Raw genomic sequence first — 18,162 nt, 5'->3', positions numbered from 1 at the left:
GGGCAAGACTGTGGCGTACTAGGGAATGTGATTATCATCTTGCGCATTGGATTGTAAAAGATCTACTAACAGAGGTGTGCTGCCGCATCTCATGGCTGCAATTAATAAACAGGTTTGATCCTCAGTGCGATTTAGTAATACATATATTAGACCCTTTGAGGAAAGGGCAGTCGCTATCCCAAAATTCCAAGCTGCTTTTATTCAGGAAAAAGATCGAACTCAGCAAAGCTATGAGCTTGAAAGCCCATTGTGCGATATTTCTTGGAGTATAGCCCACAGCTGAGTCTAGATAATTATACCAGCTGGTTTTCTTACCTACGTAAAAGGGGCATCTTATTTCATTTTAGAGTTAATTGCCTACCAATAGCCTCTGTAACAGCAAATTGGTCTATTAGTAAGACCATAGCTGCTTTTTGTGGCAGCAGTGGTACTACAGTGGAAGATCGAATTCATTTTGTATTATTTTGTCCTCTTTCAAAGATGCCTAGAAGAAAGTTCCTTCTACCTATTTTTAAACTGTATATAGTTGCACATTAACCCAGGCCAAGATCCTGGTGTTTTCCCTTCCCTGTAAGAACATGTACAAGTCTATTGTTTTATTGAAAATGCTTTATACTTGACAAAAGCAATTGTTTCTTAAAAGAAAATCTATTTTATCAGATGTTTTATAATTTTTGCACTTTATTGTGTTTATTCTGTACTTTTGTGAAATGAAAACTTTGAAATAAAGTTGATGATTATCCTCAACACAAGCTTCAAACTCCTCTTCAGGAGAAGGATATAGGCTGCATTCCAAATAGCAAGAGTTCAGGAGAGAAAGTTCAGAATATCATCTTCTTCTGATGAGGAATTTAACATTCAGAATGGGTTGACGATACATCAAAGATTATCTGATATTGTTGATAGTTTGCACATTTGAATACTGTTTCGCAATCAAGTACACATATTACAGAGATGAAATGTTTTTGCATCGACAGAAGGATTCATGATTGTTGTTTTGAAATAACTTCATGCAACGGTATTACACAAAAATATTGTTAAAAAAATATGAATGGTTGAAATGATCGGATTTCGGCTGTACCAAAATTACACACAGCCGAAAAAATGAAGAACATTTCAACCATTCACTTTTCATTAAGGCGTCTCCCGCACCCTTGTTCGCTATAATGGAATCGGGGATTGCGGGGGTGTCCCCTGCATCCAAAACAACAAAGTTTTCAACGCAAAAAATTGACCTTCTAGTGCTGGTTTCCATCCATGGAAGTGAAGGGAACTGGCGCTGCAGGGACTCGGTGGCACACAGCAAAGTGTGCCGCCAAAAGGTAAGCAAGGGATTAGGGGGGAGCCATTTAGCTGTGGGGTGCTTATTTCGAATACGAACATTTAGAATTTGTAATTTTCGTCTTCGAAATAATCACGTACATCCCATGTAACAGCTTAGGAACATTTGATTGCATATCAAAGATGACACCATGCAGTGGGCGACCGTCCAAATTTGGAGGAGAGGCCATTACTCTGGGGACCTTACAAATACATTTTTTTTCAAACCTGAGTGAAACTAATACAAGTAAATATGACGTCATATTATGGTCAGCCATGAAGGTTTTCTTAACGAAAAACCTGTAACATCACACAAAAAAACAAAATGAAAAGTAAGCCCTCTTTTCCTTTTTATGAGGAAATCCCCCACTGCATTTCTTTTTGGTCCACAGTGCTCATGCAGAGTATTAGAGAAAGACCTGGATGGGGCTTCCAATTTGGTTAAGAGAAGGAACCTCCCCTATTCCTCCACTTCTCTATAAATAATCGCGGAGTGCTGAAAGGATTGCTCTTGAATTTTCAGCAAGTATTAACATAGTCTGGTTGGTAAGATCAGAAGGCTCTGCCCATGTGAATTTGCAGGGGAGTCTGTGGCTTCATTGTGCGTCCGTTCACCTGGGATATAGAAAGACAAGTCACTGATTCGAAGCTCAGGAGGACTACTCAAAGTAGGAAGGACCACTGTTTGTAGACATTTCCACATCACTGGTTGCCATAGCTGTGGGATAGTGTGGTCTAGGACATGAGAAGCGCAAAGAGTGCAAGACTTTTTGTGGGTTCCAGAATTGGCTGTACAAGGAAATGCAATGAAAGTAACAGCAATCAACTGCCATAAAGATAATGATTTGAATTCGGTATTCAAACGATGGTGTCAGTCAGGTGTGGTTGCAGTCTGTCAGGATCAGTAGCACAATCAAATGCAATTCATGAAAATGAGGCATACACCTATGAACTGATTAAAGCAATATGTTTCTGATTAAAGAGTTTGTTCCAAATGAACGCCACTAGTTTTAAGGGCAAGATAATGATGTCTTTTGATAACAGTAGAAACTAAAGGCACCTGTGCAGAGCAGAACCCTAATTTGAATGTTTAAGAAACTGATCCTAAATATGTTGCTTTATTAACTGTAGGTACATGGTCAATCTTCTGACATTAGCTCTTATTTTTGTCGCTGGATTGTCTTCCAAGCTCATGTGTACAGCATCCCTAAACCACCCCGAAAAAGTGAAATCTTTGTAGATGTGGATATTTGTGATAAGGTTTGCAGCATTTTGAGACTATTCTCTTTGAAATTGGTGTGACTGATGCAGATCGCACACCAAGTATGTTGTCTTCCCTGAGGTGGGCTGCTACCCTCCCTTAATAAGCTGGTTATTGGAATGAACAAAAGGGCAGCATATGAAAAACATATATCACCATCACAAAACTTGCAGATATCGCTGATGGAAAATCTTACCTGTGGAGAAGCCTGTGGGGATTTCTCACAACCTTTTCCCACTTTGCACTGGTTTTTGTAAGAAACTATAGTATGGGGCATTGTTTGGCCCTTCTAAAGGAAGGTTTCTTCTGCAAAAGTCCTTAAAATCGTATTTTGTGGCATTTTTTATTTTTAAGATAACTTCTGATCCTCAACTGCTTTTAGGTTTTTTGTGTCTCTAATTCTTAATTTGTGTCAATTGTATATGGATTGTGTCGGAGGTGTTTGCAGTGAGGCAAAATCTCATCATAACCAAAGGGCAAATGAGAGCATTGCTGTGTATGTGAATTGCGATTAATGCCTACGTAAAATAGGCATTCTAATGTAATGAGAGGCAGACTCTTGCCATTGCGAGAAACCTGAAGGTATTCTCACTTCTACTCCATTTGGAGCCTCTATGTAGGTGACCAGGGAAATGCCATCGCTTTTGGATCCTACCCTGGGGGTGGGTAAGCGAGGGAGGATCACCTGGATAGAGGGTCCTCGGGTATTGGAGGTGGGATCCCATATGTGAGACATGGTATTCCATATCTTCCTTTCCAAAAGGAATACCTATACCAGAGAAGGTTATGGGATATTGTTCAGCCAGTCCCATGATCTCTGAGAAGGGTATGAACCAGTATTACATTAGACAGGTTAAACAAAGTAAGAGGAAGGGTAAACATGAGACATGGTATTCCCCTTATCCTCAGGGTAGCCAACCTGATCCTGCCCCAACCTTTATGGGTCATTGTAAATGTGTTACACTTCACGTCTCCTTTAAAATGCATGACAATACTGAAACGAGGAAGTCACAACTAGGAACCATGAAGATTACATTCCATTCAAATACTGGGACGAAGAAGAAGCCTGAAGGTCAGGTATGCCCCCTTAATTGGTTTAATTGTGGTCAGGCAAGGCAAGCCCTTAACAAACACCTGCAGCCTACTAGTAAAGCTCAGGTGTATAAAAAGGGAAACTACGAACAAACATCAGAACAGAGGCAGAAGCCGAAGCAAGAGGACCAGAGTGGAAGCTGTGCGGGAAGAGAAGCCGAGAAGCCAATACACCATCAGACGTCCTTGGAATCCCATCATAAGGCGTAAGCAGATCGGAGGTTCCCCAGCTTGACAGGCGAGCAGCAGGTGCTGCAGAAAGGTGAAGCGCCACAGAACAGCCGGCAAGTACATTGTGAAGCGCTCAGCTAATTGGCTGTCCCCTGGAAATCGGAAGCAGAATGAAGGAGCTGCCAAGACAGGGTAAGTGTCTGGGACACTCGCAATACCCGGGGGGCTTTAAGAAGACCGAAAATACAATACCGGTCAAATTAAACAAAGCATGTGTCAGGAATCGAGGGTGGAAGCTGTGGGATCGATGGACGCTCTAGTCCTCACCCATCATGGCTGCCTCCACTATAAATCTAGGCCCCGCCTCCAGCTCGGCGCGTTGTATCTGTGTATTGCCTACACTTCTACCAGCGCTCAGAGTTACTCGTAACCTTCTTTCTGAGTTTACCTTCTCGCTCTCGTTTTCGGCGTGAGCTTGTTTGTTTTCTCCTGTGTCCCTCTCCCCTTTCTGTCCGCTCTGTGTTTTTTGTTCTACAAGGTTTTCGTAACCGGTTATCTGTGTTCTGCCTTTCTCGCTCGCGACCCTTTTCGCGTTCAGCTTCTTGCTACTTCCTGTTTACTTTTTCTCCGCTTGCGAAACCCTTCGCACTCTGCTCCTCGCTCTGCCTTCCTGATTCCTTTCTCTCCGCTCGCGATCCCTTTCGCGTTTAGTTTCTTGCTACCTTCCTGTTTACTTTTTCTCCGCTTGCGAAACCCTTCGCACTCTGCTCCTCGCTCTGCCTTCTTGATTCCTTTCTCTCCGCTCGCGATCCCTTTCGCGTTCAGCTTCTTGCTACCTTTCTGTTTACTTTTTCTCCGCTTGCGAAACCCTTCGCACTCTGCTCCTCGCTCTGCCTTCTTGATTCCTTTCTCTCCGCTCGCGATCACTTTCGCGCTCAGCTTCTTGCTTACCTTCCTGTTTACTTTTTCTCCGCTTACGAAACCCTTCTCATTCTACTTCTCGTTGTTACCTTCCTGTACCTTATACCGCTTGCGGCTCCTATCAGCTTCTGTGTCCGAGGCATCTGGCACTCCAGGTATTCTACAGTGTCCTGAATTTGGAGAAAGCCCTCGCTTGTCTATCCATCATTCCTGAATCTTCATCATTTCAGCCTGGGAGAACCTGCCTTATACCTTGCCTTAGGAACCACTCCTCACCTTGCCTGCAGATCTTCATTCAAGGGTTTTTTCTGCCGTTCCGGCTTTTTCCCTTGGGCACCGAGGCTGGCCCACTGGGAGCCCCCCACGGCAGGTTTCCACTACTGCCAAGGTGGCCTCCGGAGGGGCCAGACCTTACTTGCACGATAAGAAGGTTAGAACACCTAAGGATCTTATCTCTACCAAGAAGAAGGAATGTCCCCAAATCCGGACTACGGTAAAGGACTCAGTATCAGAAGATTCAGGTGAGGAGAAGGGGGAGGTGGAGCCGAAGTCTGACAGCATACAACGCCCAACTACAAACATGGCATCCTTGGAACAATACCAGGAACTCGTAGCGGCTATTCAGAACCTGACAGCTGAAGTACAATCCCTAAGGGCTGAAAATATAGTCCTTCGCCAACAAGTAGTATTGCGTGGAGATGACCACGGAGACCTACCCACGATGCCTCTCTCATTCGGCAAGTATGATGGTCATCCAGGAGGTCTCAAGGATTTCCTGGACGCCTGTAAAATATACTTCACATTCAGGCCTCATGCATATGAGACTAGCCGTGCCAAGGTCGGATTCATAATTGCCAATCTCTCTGGGAATGCCTTATCATGGGCAACTCCACTGGTCTCCAATGACGATCCATCCCTGAATGTCTACGATCAGTTTGTGACAGCCTTTAAGGATAGATTTGATAGACCTGAGCTTGTATACTCCTCATTAGAAGCCATTCTTGATGTCCTTCAAGGAAATACAGACGTGCAATCATATATCTCACGCTTCCTCAGGCTGGCGGCAAGGGCGGACTGGCCGGACTCGGCTCAACAGACGATCTTCAGAAGAGGACTTCAGGACGAGATCAAGGATGAGCTTGCGAGGATAGCCAGACCAGAGTCATTTCGTGACTTGATGACCTTGTCCCTCCAGATCGAGTTCAGGCTGCATGAACGCAGACAAGAAAGGAGACGCACACGGGGAACCTCACAGACGATAGGCCTGCCCTCCCAGACTCCAGTCCAGAGACCGATATCGTCCACCGAAGAGTCAATGCAGATCGGAGCAGCTTGTGGACCTCTGACTCCTGAAGAAAGGAGACAGCGCCGAGAGGCGGGATTGTGCATGTATTGTGGATCCTCTAAACACCTGTTGAGAAACTGTCCAGAAGTTCCCCCTAGGAAGAATGAAAACTTCCATCCCCGGGCTGCTGCAAGGGAAGTCTCGGGGGACCTGCCAGTTACCCTTGCAACCACTCAAGAACCCTAGAAGAGGGCGAAGACAATAGTTTAATGGTTTTCAAGGTCCACGTGAAGTTATCGGAAGCGACATCAGTAGAGGTACTGGCAATGTTGGATTGTGGTGCCACGAGTAACTTCATGGACCTTAACTGGGCTAAAGAGAACCTAGTCTCTAACAGACCCAAGTCCAGACCCATACCTGTTGAGGGTGTTGATGGTGTACCTCTTTCTTCGGGTCCTATCCTGTGGCAGTCGATTCCATTGCAGATTAGAGTGGGCAATCACCAAGAACTCCTGGTATTCGACCAGATACGTGCAGCACATTTTCCTTTAGTTCTGGGAATACCTTGGTTGAGGAGACATAATCCTCTTATCGATTGGTCTGCCAACAAGGTGTGCTTCGGCTCCCAATTCTGCAAATCAAACTGTCTGAATACTACTGCGGCTATGGTGGTGACTGGAGAAGGTTCCGAAGCTCCCGGCTCCTTAATCGTAGCAACAGTTCCGCCCCAATACCATGAATACACCGAAGTCTTTCTGGATACTCTCCCCAAGCAGCTACCCCCACACCGGGCAGAGGACTGCTCTATCGACCTGGTGCCTGATTCTATCGTGCCTTTCGGAAGGATGTATCCCCTGTCCATTCCGGAACGAAGGGCTCTCAGAGAATATCTGGACGCTAATTTAAAGAACGGGCTGATCCAGGAATCCAAGTCATCCTGCGGTGCATCATTATTTTTTATCCCCAAGAAGGATTCGGATGAGTTGCGCCCATGCATAGACTTCAGAGGACTAAATAAGATCACTATAAGGGATAGGTACCCCATGCCCCTGATACGAGACATCCTGGAGGCGGTTCAAGGGGCTAGGTATTTCACCAAGTTAGATGTAAGAGGGGCCTATCACCTCCTTAGGATCAAGGAGGGGGACGAATGGAAGACCGCCTTTCGCACTCCGTTCGGCTTGTACGAGTATAGAGTCATGCCATTCGGTCTTGTCAATGCTCCGGCAGTTTTCCAGAGGTATATGGACAAGGTGTTTGCTGACATGTTATACCTATCCGTGGTGGTCTACCTAGACGACATCCTTGTCTACTCTAAATCCCTTGATGAACACAGAGCACAGGTCAAGAAGGTGTTGAGAAGACTCCTTATGCATCGGTTGTTGGTCAAGGCCGAAAAATGTCAGTTTGAAGCCACTTCTGTGTCCTACCTTGGGTTCATCCTTTCTCAAGAAGGGATCGAAATGGACCCAAGAAAGGTTAAGGCCATTCACGATTGGAAGGAACCCAGAAACATAAGGGAGCTACAGAGTTTTCTGGGTTTAGCCAATTTTTATCGGCGTTTCATCCCCAACTTCTCACAAACTGTGCTCCCCCTTACCTCTCTACTTAAGAAGGGAGTGCGGTTTTCTTTTGAAGGAGAACCTCAGAAGGCTTTCCAACTCCTTAAAGAAAGATTCTCCACGGCTCCCATCCTGATCCAACCTGACCAGACAAGACGGTTCATCATGGAAACTGACGCCTCCATTGGAGCAGTGGGAGCCATACTCCTCCAAGAATCTGAGGACGATCTTGAGCATCCTGTAGCTTATTTTTCCAAGACCTTAACATGTAGCGAGCTACTAGCCATCAAGCTAGCTTGTCAGGAATCGCGTCATCTCCTACAGGGAGCTGCTCATAGCTTCTTGATTCGCACCGATCACAGAAATCTCAGAGTACTCCAGCAGATGGAATGCACCAATGCCCGTCATGCCCGATGGGCCTATTTCTTTCTACAGTATGACTTTGTGATAACTTACATTCCTGGGATGGAGAACAAGAAGGCTGATGCCTTATCCCGAAGTAAGGGGGGAAGTGTCAGGATTATATCAAGGGCATGACTTTGTTCTCCCCAAACTCAGGATTTTGGCCTCCACGACCACTTTTCTCAAAGAGCTTATACCCCTGTATCAGAGTTGCCCAGAGCTCGCGCCTACTATCACCAAAGGGAAGGATGGATTGTATTACCATGAGGAGGCACTTTATGTTCCCACCAAGAAGCTTCAAAGAATGGTTCTTTCCTGGTGTCATGACTTACCCTTGACAGGTCATCCTGGCATCAGAAAGACATATGACTTATTAAGTAGGGGTTTCTGGTGGCCAACGCTAAGAAAGGACGTGAGTCAATATGTCTCTACTTGCTCTGTTTGTGCTGCAAACAAGTATCAGACGGGTAGGCCAATAGGTTTGTTGCAACAGCCTCCTCTAGCTAACCGCCTCTGGGAACATATTTCCATGTATTACATTGTGGATCTTCCGGTGTCTTCTGGTATGACTGTAATTATGGTCACTTGTGACTCCTACAGCAAGTTGGCACACTTTTCAGCCTTTCAGCAACTGCCTTCGGCTTCAGAGACAGCGGCCGTCTTCCTCCGTGACGTAGTCCGCCTGCATGGTTTGCCTAAGACTATAGTCTCTGATCGTGGTTCCCAATTCATCTCAAAATTCTGGGCCACTCTCTGTCGGGTTCTGGGAATCCATAGGGCTCTCTCCTCGGGCTATCACCCCCAAAGCAACGGCCAAACGGAAAGACTCAATGCCAGCTTGGAACAGTACCTTAGGTGCTTCTGTAGTCCACAGCAAGAAAGGTGGTTTGAATTTCTCTCCCAGGCCGAGTTTGCTTATAACAATGCGATTCACACCACCATCCAGATGAGTCCGTTCTTTTGTACATACGGTTTCAACCCACACCATCTACCCTGGGTTACTACACGATCGACCAAGGTTCCGGCCTTAGATGAGGCTCTCAGAGATCTGCACGAGGTACAGGAGACAGCCAAGAAAGCTCATCTAGCCAGCCAGGATGCCCAGAAGAAGTGGGCAGACAGGAGCAGACGCTCTAACCCCGACTGGAAGGTGGGACAATTGGTATGGCTGTCAACCAGATTTCTTCCCAGATGGATTCACAAGGGGAAGTTTTCTTCTAGATTTCTAGGACCCTTTCCCATAGTTCAACAGATCAATCCGGTGGCTTTCAAACTTAAACTCCCGGATTCCCTCAAGAGGATTCACCCTGTCTTTCACACTTCTCTTCTCAAGGCGTACAAGGAAGACCCATTTCAGAGGCCTGTTCATAAGGGACGCCCTAAGGTTGATCCTGCCCCGGACGAGTACGAGGTGGCTCGTTTGATCGATTCCCGGTATCGTAAGGGCAGGTTACAGTACCTGGTACATTGGAGGGGCTATCCTAAGGAGGAGAGAACCTGGGAGCTTGACTACCACATACATGCTCCTCATCTTGTGAAAAGGTTCCATCATTTTCAACCAGGCAAGCCGGGGGGACCCCCAAGGTAGAGGGGGTATACTGTCAGGAATCGAGGGTGGAAGCTGTGGGATCGATGGACGCTCTAGTCCTCACCCATCATGGCTGCCTCCACTATAAATCTAGGTCCCGCCTCCAGCTCAGCGCGTTGTATCTGTGTATTGCCTACACTTCTACCAGCGCTCAGAGTTACTCGTAACCTTCTTTCTGAGTTTACCTTCTCGCTCTCGTTTTCGGCGTGAGCTTGTTTGTTTTCTCCTGTGTCCCTCTCCCCTTTCTGTCCGCTCTGTGTTTTTTGTTCTACAAGGTTTTCGTAACCGGTTATCTGTGTTCTGCCTTTCTCGCTCGCGACCCTTTTCGCGTTCAGCTTCTTGCTACTTCCTGTTTACTTTTTCTCCGCTTGCGAAACCCTTCGCACTCTGCTCCTCGCTCTGCCTTCCTGATTCCTTTCTCTCCGCTCGCGATCCCTTTCGCGTTCAGCTTCTTGCTACCTTCCTGTTTACTTTTTCTCCGCTTGCGAAACCCTTCACACTCTGCTCCTCGCTCTGCCTTCTTGATTCCTTTCTCTCCGCTCGCGATCCCTTTCGTGTTCAGCTTCTTGCTACCTTTCTGTTTACTTTTTCTCCGCTTGCGAAACCCTTCGCACTCTGCTCCTCGCTCTGCCTTCTTGATTCCTTTCTCTCCGCTCGCGATCCCTTTCGCGCTCAGCTTCTTGCTTACCTTCCTGTTTACTTTTTCTCCGCTTGCGAAACCCTTCGCACTCTGCTCCTCGCTCTGCCTTCATGATTCCTTTTTCTCCGCTCGCCATCCCTTTCGCGCTCAGCTTCTTACTTACCTTCCTGTTTACTTTTTCTCCGCTTACGAAACCCTTCTCATTCTACTCCTCGTTGTTACCTTCCTATACCTTATACCGCTTGCGGCTCCTATCAGCTTCTGTGTCCGAGGCATCTGGCACTCCAGGTATTCTACAGTGTCCTGAATTTGGAGAAAGCCCTCGCTTGTCTATCCATCATTCCTGAATCTTCATCATTTCAGCCTGGGAGAACCTGCCTTATACTTTGCCTTAGGAACCACTCCTCACCTTGCCTGCAGATCTTCATTCAAGGGTTTTTTCTGCCGTTCCGGCTTTTTCCCTTGGGCACCGAGGCTGGCCCACTGGGAGCCCCCCACGGCAGGTTTCCACTACTGCCAAGGTGGCCTCCGGAGGGGCCAGACCTTACTTGCACGATAAGAAGGTTAGAACACCTAAGGATCTTATCTCTACCAAGAAGAAGGAACGTCCCCGAATCCGGACTACGGTAAAGGACTCAGTATCAGAAGATTCAGGTGAGGAGAAGGGGGAGGTGGAGCCGAAGTCTGACAGCATGTTACTTAGCCTGAATCCCGAGCTGAAACGTAATATATGGAACAAAGTGAAATATGTCATTATATTGAATACTGAACTAAATGAAACTAACGATAGTAACTTCATGCAGTGAATGTAACGAACAATGTTACTTATATGAACATTATTGACATTGAATCACATAACTGAATGAAGCAAGTGAAGTAAAACAGCATACTAAATTAAATGAACCAATTTGCGGCAATTGAATATCACATTGAATGAAAGTAGTGAAAGAAACAAGTTGAATATCAGATTGAATGAATGTAAGAAAAGCCACTATTATCAGAAGCAAACACATATTGAATTACATGAAAGCAAACCTGATAACCATATTAACTATTTCTTTAAATAGAATGATATAAGCTGAACACCACTGATGAACAATTAATTGAAATTTAACAAAGAAACTAAACTGAAGGCTTTGAGAAACCAGGTTGAGAAAGTTGTGAAACTACGCTTTAAGAAACTGTTTGGTGAATCACATCTTGAACTCTAAAAGAAGCCTGGAAGCTCCTGGTTGCGTGACCTGTAATGGGTTGACCGTGTGGTCAAAAACTGCGCCAAGGCTAGAGAGCCACTAATTGTGAACCAAAGGTTGACGGCAATGCACCTGGTTTGCGTGACCTTAATGGGTGGACTGTGTGGTCTGAAACAATACCTTCACACAGGAACCTTTCTATGTTAACAAGGACGCTTGCTTTGGTGAAATGAAGAAAGCCAATGGTGATAAGCATCAGATTTGGGGAAGGGACCCCGAGTTATACAAGTTCATCTAAAAGACAAAAGCCACAAGGATACTTTATTTTCATATGAACATTGAGCTTGGGGAAGGAAACCATACATTTTGGTGTCCTGGAACTGAGTTACCCTGGAACTGTGTTAAACTTGGGGAAGAGCACCTTAACCTTTATAAACTGTATTTCATCTGTTGCTAACAGAAGTGAAGCTGATCTTTGTGTTGAACTTATTGACATTTGGGAGAGAAAGCTGACAAATAAGCCAGAGCTTGCAGTAGCTTGGTACTTTATGTTTGGAACACGATTGGAGTATTAGTTGATGTCCCTACACATTATTTGGTGTTAATTGTGCGGCCAAGTATAGGATTTAGACACAGACCAATGTTTATGTTGAACTTACTGATATTGACGTTCCTTAGTTTCTTTAGGTAGGGAAAACCCACCTAAATATACAGCAAGTTAGGCCTTAATCCATCCTGACATTTTATTTAATAAAAGATTATTCAACTTTTAATTTGTTGTCTGTGTCTCCTTCCATGATGCCAACCTCACACCATCCATAATATTTCCCCCTATTTCTGTGTAGTAGGTCAGTACTGTCTTCATGCTGCATGGTTCGAGTCCAGGTTTTCTTTATTAAATGAATTTTCCACCTATGTTTCAACAGCTGGATTCTGGGAAACAGATGCCTGACAAAGACCTCAAATTCTCTCTGAAGCGAGAGCGAGAAGAGCACCAGCACCTGCTCACTGAGTCATACAGCGCTGTCATGGATCTCACCAAACAGCTGCAGATCAGTCAGAAGAACTGGGAGCAGGAAAAGGCTGAGCTTCTGGAGCGCTACAGGGACGAGCAAAAGCAGGCTGAGCAGATCATAAAGGAACTCCAGAATAAGGTGACCCAGGTGAGAAACTGTAATAAAGAGGTTGCAGAATCAAGTGACCCAAGTGAGGAACCAAACAGTCTGTAAACAAGTAGCATCCCTCGTTTTTGGATGTGGTGGTCAGGAGAGGGACATGTAGCCACTAGCCCACCATACTCCTGCATATGGTGATCAGGAAAGAGAAAAGTTGCACCCCACAGTAAGTAGTCCATAGTTGGATAAGCAGTACTGAATAAACCTGGGGGTGGTGGGAATGGTCAGGATAAGGATAGGTAGCAGCCATGCTTATTCTTGACGGTGCCTCCTTATTCCTGGATGTGCTAGCCAAGACTTTGACCATTAGCTGTTCTTTTTTCTGGATGTGGTTACCAAGAGAAGGACAAGTAGCACTCATTCTTACTCTTAGAGGAGGCACCAAAGCAATCAATATTTCACGGAGTTTGTGGGTAGAATAGGGACATGTAGAACCACAAGTCACTGGAGGTAGTGGTGCATTAGAGGTTTAGTGTATGGACCAAAGGCAGATGTAGTGATGGTAGCATTGCCTGTATTACATGTGATTCATGATTAGGAATGATGCCATTGAGGCAGAATTGGTGCAAAAAGGCACCTCAACTGTGGTTTTGGGGATGGTCATTAGCGTCCAAAGACATTGCAACTCCCACCTGGACAGGAAATGCATAAGTAACCAGACAATCCTGAACCTGACAGTAAAGCCAATGAGAAGATTGAAGCATCATGTTGTGAGGTTTCCAGGGCTCATGGTCGAAAAAGTACACTGCATAAAGCTGTTTGCTTTTTTATCCATGAAGAGCAGGCATGGCTGCAAACACACAACGCCATTATGCCAAGTGATGGTATGAATAGTGCTGGGCCTTTTCCCCTTGCTGCAGAACTGATTAACACAGTTGAGGGTATTCACATAGTGAAACAAATCCTCAACTCCAAGAATGTTTGAAGGAGGATGTTTGGGCGCAGCTTCATTGGCGCCAGCCGCCATGATGCAGCGCCTTGGCTGCTCATCCAATACCGGCGCGCCCTCTTTACCATGGCCAGCAGAGCACAGGGACCTTTTGGCGCTGGCATGATTTGCTGCCACAGAACATACAGGTCAATGCGTTAATAAAATACCAGGAGTTAATTTCTTTCTGGATGCCACCCCATCGCGCCTGCTCAGTGCTCGTTCCATAGCAGCAAGGTTGGTGCTATTTGATCTCAATGGAATATGGGATGATGGGAAGGATTTAAAACTGAGCAGGGACTAACATGCGTTATAATTACCCAAACCAATACTTCTTATTTGATCATCTTCGCCAGGATGAACAGCTGAATCGGCAATGCCAAAATGGGCTTGCGAGTAAGGGTCTCTGGACGGACGTCCAGCAGGCGGAGGAATGGTTTAGAAGGTCAGCTTTAAGAATATATAGAACGAGATGGAGCGATAGGCGCAAGTACCTGAGACTCAATGATAGAAGAGCACACAGATCACGGAGTGTCTTAGATGGAAAACTAGAAAGAAGTTAGAGATGGCACTAGCAGCGTTGAGGATGCACAGAAAATGTTATACGGCATACATGGGCATTAATAGTGCTGAAAATGGGTCATATCTTCTCAGATTCCTGGCCAACATCTAGCAGAATGTTGCCCACAATAATGTGTCATCATTTGGTGCGAGGGCGATTTAGAAGTTGGCTGCAATTCAGCTGCGTCTGAATTGCCCCCGCTCCAAATGAGCACGGCTGAGCTGGCCGTTGAGCCATTATGGCTGTGCCAAAAGGAGCTTTTGGACACAGCGGTGCGCCAAAATCAGTTGAGTAACTTCGCTGAAAATGTTGGGGGGGGACATGACATCTAAAGGAAAGGGGACCCTACCAAATGTGGGGGACAAAATGGTGTGCCACGAAAGTTGGGGAGGGGCAAACACTTGTGCCCCCCTAAAATTATGCCCATGGCCAAAATGGCCTGCGCCGAAAGGCTCACATTGAATCACAGCACACTGGAAGTGTGAGGCAGGTTACTCTTAAATCACCTGCTTCTGCCACTTAGCAGTAGGAGTCTAACCTATGCGGTAGCCTTTAAAAAGCAATCTCACGAGACCATTGGCCAGGGAACACGCCTGGTTTTGTCCCCCTTATGTCCATCTCTCGACTCAAGCCTTAGATGTGCGAACCACTCACCGAGTTTAGATGTAGATAACAAGACCATAGTTGCATTAAAGGGATGTATTTTTAATTGGACGTCTTGGGTGTTAGGTTGATGTTTCTTTGGCTGGCTCTTTCGCATTAGGATTGTGTAAACGTTTAGAATAATGCGTGAATAGTAGCAGCTCTCAAATGCCAGCAGGGGTATCTAGGGCCATAATGCTAATAATCCTGCCTTTGTTCTTTATTTCCTTGCTATTTCTATAGCTGCAGAAGGAAGCCGATCCTTGGGTTCTGAGACAATCGGAGATGGAAAAGAGTGATAGCTGCTGGAAGGAGGTGAGCTTCATTTAGCTGGTGCTGTCACACTGGGGAGATACACTCCGACATTCCTTCCAACCTGTGTGGTATCTCCGAGGGCAATATTTAAATTTCACATGCAAAGTGCCAGTGCCTGGAGCTGCAGAGCCATTCCACCCAGTAGGGCCCTAAGAATGAATCACAGATTGGATGGTTACATGTCTTTATACCCAAATATTTGATAAAGAATGAACATATATCGAATATGTTATAACGTAAAATCTTATGAAGAATGCAATTTTGGGGGTTGGGAGTCCCCCACCAAACCCCCTTTTCCCATCCCTAAAAACCCACCACAAGCGTTTCCCAAAAATATTTAACCCTTTACCCCACCGCTAAATGCCTTCTTCATAAAGATTTTAGTTATGAAATATTCGATATATGTTCATTCTTTATAAAATATTCGGTATAAAGACTGCATACCAGATTGGATAAGATGGGAAGTTAAAACGTTTTATGCTTTGCTTATCATAATGTGGGTACATTGATCTATTGTAGATGTGCCTGTTCTAGTTTGCCAAACTACTTACTAACGTAATAAGCACTCCAGTTTTAAGTCAGTCATTTCTAAGGGTTTTTTAAATTATAATTTTAGGAAAATAATCAGCAGTAAATTAGTGATTGCTATGATTCAAAGTAATCAGTAACAAGTTATCGGTTAATGTGTATCATTACAAAACCTAGCAATCCAGTTAGGCTTTTTTTCAATGAAGGCACCAATCCCCTTTGGGTAATGTACTACGGTGTACAGTGACAGGATAATGTGTGTGACCCTGTGAAGAGAGAGACCTCAGTCCCCATTTCTCCAGTGTGCTTGGAGCCATGCATTCGCATTGGCAGCATTTTCTCAGAAACAATACCTTTCAGCCTCTATCCTGGCGAGGGCTCTTTCTGTTTTTTCAGGAAACGCAAAGTCCACCAAGAATCTGGGCCCTCAGAAGCCTGGCCGGAATCGCAGAACCGGGGTAGCAATACCAAGTTAAGGAAATTGTGAACTATGTATACAACAAGGCACATGGGCCCAACCAACAAAAGCTAGCATGAGGTTTCCCTTTCCCAAGTTGAAAGGGACACCCAGCACCCAACCCACCAAACCCAGGCGGACCACAGGGCCACAATGGGGCAACAGCAGAAGGCCAGATATGAGAAAGGGATTGTAGGGGATTAGGGAGGGGAGACATAGGATCCCACCCAAAACCCTGTTTGAAGTAAAACTCACCCAGGAATGGAGAAAAGCCAAGAGCAAACCATCAGTCTGAGAACGAGGCTGCCTCCAGGATAATGGAGAGTGAAAAGGAGGTTGGACAAGAAGTCTTTGTGAAGATGAACACTTCCATGGGGAGTCCCGGCCCCCAGTGGAATAGCTCAGGTAGAGACTGGTCAAAGGGGACAGCTGTCAGCGAGAGCCATGGGCAACTCTTGAGCAGGGAAGGTAGGGCTAAAAAGCCTGTAGTTTCAGCAGAAACTGAAAGGTATATGGGTGTGGTTGAAGGGGGAGGTAGCAGACCAAGAGAGCAGCAAGGTGGGTGCAGCAGGTCTAGAACCCGTTGAAAGAGACTATTGGAGTGCTTTGAGGGAGTTAAGATAAGGTGTTGATGAGTGAATAAATGAATTAAAGATTGACTGAAGGGGGTTTTGGAGGGAAAATAAAAAGGGCTAAGGTTGAGAGTAGATGTGAGAGGGTGTGTGTGTGTGTCAGCATGTGCACGTGTAAGAGAGAGGGGGAAGCTGAGAGGAGGGGGGAGGGGCGAGAGGGGACAGAGAGTAGAGGCACGTGTAGTGGGAGCGAGGAGTTTAGAGAGGAAGAAGACCAGAGCGGAGTTGGCAGGTGAAAAACAGGTGAGTGGAGAGAGTGGTAAAACCAGGGGACTGAGTGGGGGGAGAGAGAGACAGAGAGACAGAAGTAAGACCAGGAACAAAAGTATAGCGAGAGAGGAGAGATCTGTGGAGATTGGAAAGCAAAAGAGAATAGTAAGTCCAGCAAATGGAGCAGAAAGAGATGAGGCAGTGGGGCATGGGTGGAGCAGAGAGGAGACAGGTGAAGAGAAGCTGAACAGTCGGCCATTGGGAAAAAAGTGACAGACCAACCAGATTCCCCCATTAGGTCCTGTCCTGAGGGAATGAGTTAGATGCCCTCCCTAGGGCGCAGGATAGAGCTAGATAGTTTGGGTACCCTGGCTGTAGTCAACCGATCTTGTGAATTGGTGTGCTGGAATAGGTAGCCTTGGCTAGGGAGGGGGGAACCTCTTCAAGATTGTCAAAAGGTGCAGGGGTCACCCCTAGTGTGAGCAATTTGTTATGGTATGAAGTATGCAGTAGACGAGTCATAACGGGATGCTAGCACGAGAAATTCCTACGGTGAACATTTGCCAAAATGAGTAGCAAATTGTTGACTGTAGTTGTTGAAAATTAGTTTCCCAGTGAATACTACTTCCCACAGGTACCCTAGATAGAGCCCAAGGAATTAGAATGGATCTGGACATTTTTAACAACTCTGTCTGGGGGCCTTTTGTCATCTCAGGTATGTAGGCGTTTTCACCAGAAGTGACGAGCACAATCTATAACGGCACTGCCTTTTCATATGACGTTATTTCCCTTTTCTCTATCCACACGCAGTCTTTGGTCTACACTGTGCCAATGTGTTATATGATTTGTTGTGATAATGGTTTATCGATGCCAAAAAAAAAGCAGGGTTACACCCTTCAAAGACTGGAGGCATCAAATGTTGGTGTCAGATCCCGGCTAGTGATGGGTACATATCTGGGGCCCAAACACAATGCTGTTGCTTACATGGCATGCTTCCATATGTGTTGTCTCTGAGAGTGATGGGCAGGTTCTCGCACTTCACCAAGAAAAAGAAGTTCCAGGCCTACTAGCCATTGCTAAAGCAGAGTAACTGTGTCTGAGGAACCATTGGTCTTACGAAGGGGAAGCAAGGCAGCATTCAAACTCTTCAGCGCTCCAAAAAAGTAAGCAGAAGCAATCACATTCAACACTGTTCTCGTCTAAGCACCAACACCTGGCAAAATATATGATATCCTTTGCTCATTCCTTAACTGAATGATAATGGCTCTGTATCCCTCC

The 18,162-nt window shown here is 45.7% G+C and overlaps 1 protein-coding gene across 2 annotated transcripts in view; it reads left to right on the top strand.

Moving 5' to 3' along the window:
* MTCL2 (microtubule crosslinking factor 2) overlaps positions 1 to 18,162 on the top strand; it is a 524,903-nt gene that overhangs the window by 479,669 nt on the left and 27,072 nt on the right. For both annotated transcript variants that reach the window (XM_069652111.1, XM_069652110.1), the window contains 2 exons: positions 12,362 to 12,598; positions 14,986 to 15,057. In XM_069652111.1, the coding sequence (XP_069508212.1) occupies positions 12,362 to 12,598; positions 14,986 to 15,057 (309 nt within the window). The remainder of the gene's footprint in view (positions 1 to 12,361; positions 12,599 to 14,985; positions 15,058 to 18,162) is intronic.

The sequence above is a fragment of the Ambystoma mexicanum genome, chromosome 3p (genome assembly GCF_040938575.1).
Source record: "Ambystoma mexicanum isolate Mex_15411 chromosome 3p, UKY_AmexF1_1, whole genome shotgun sequence".
NCBI lineage: Eukaryota > Metazoa > Chordata > Amphibia > Caudata > Ambystomatidae > Ambystoma > Ambystoma mexicanum.
Note: the sequence above shows the minus strand (reverse complement) of the source record. Positions and strands in the feature narration are given on the sequence as shown.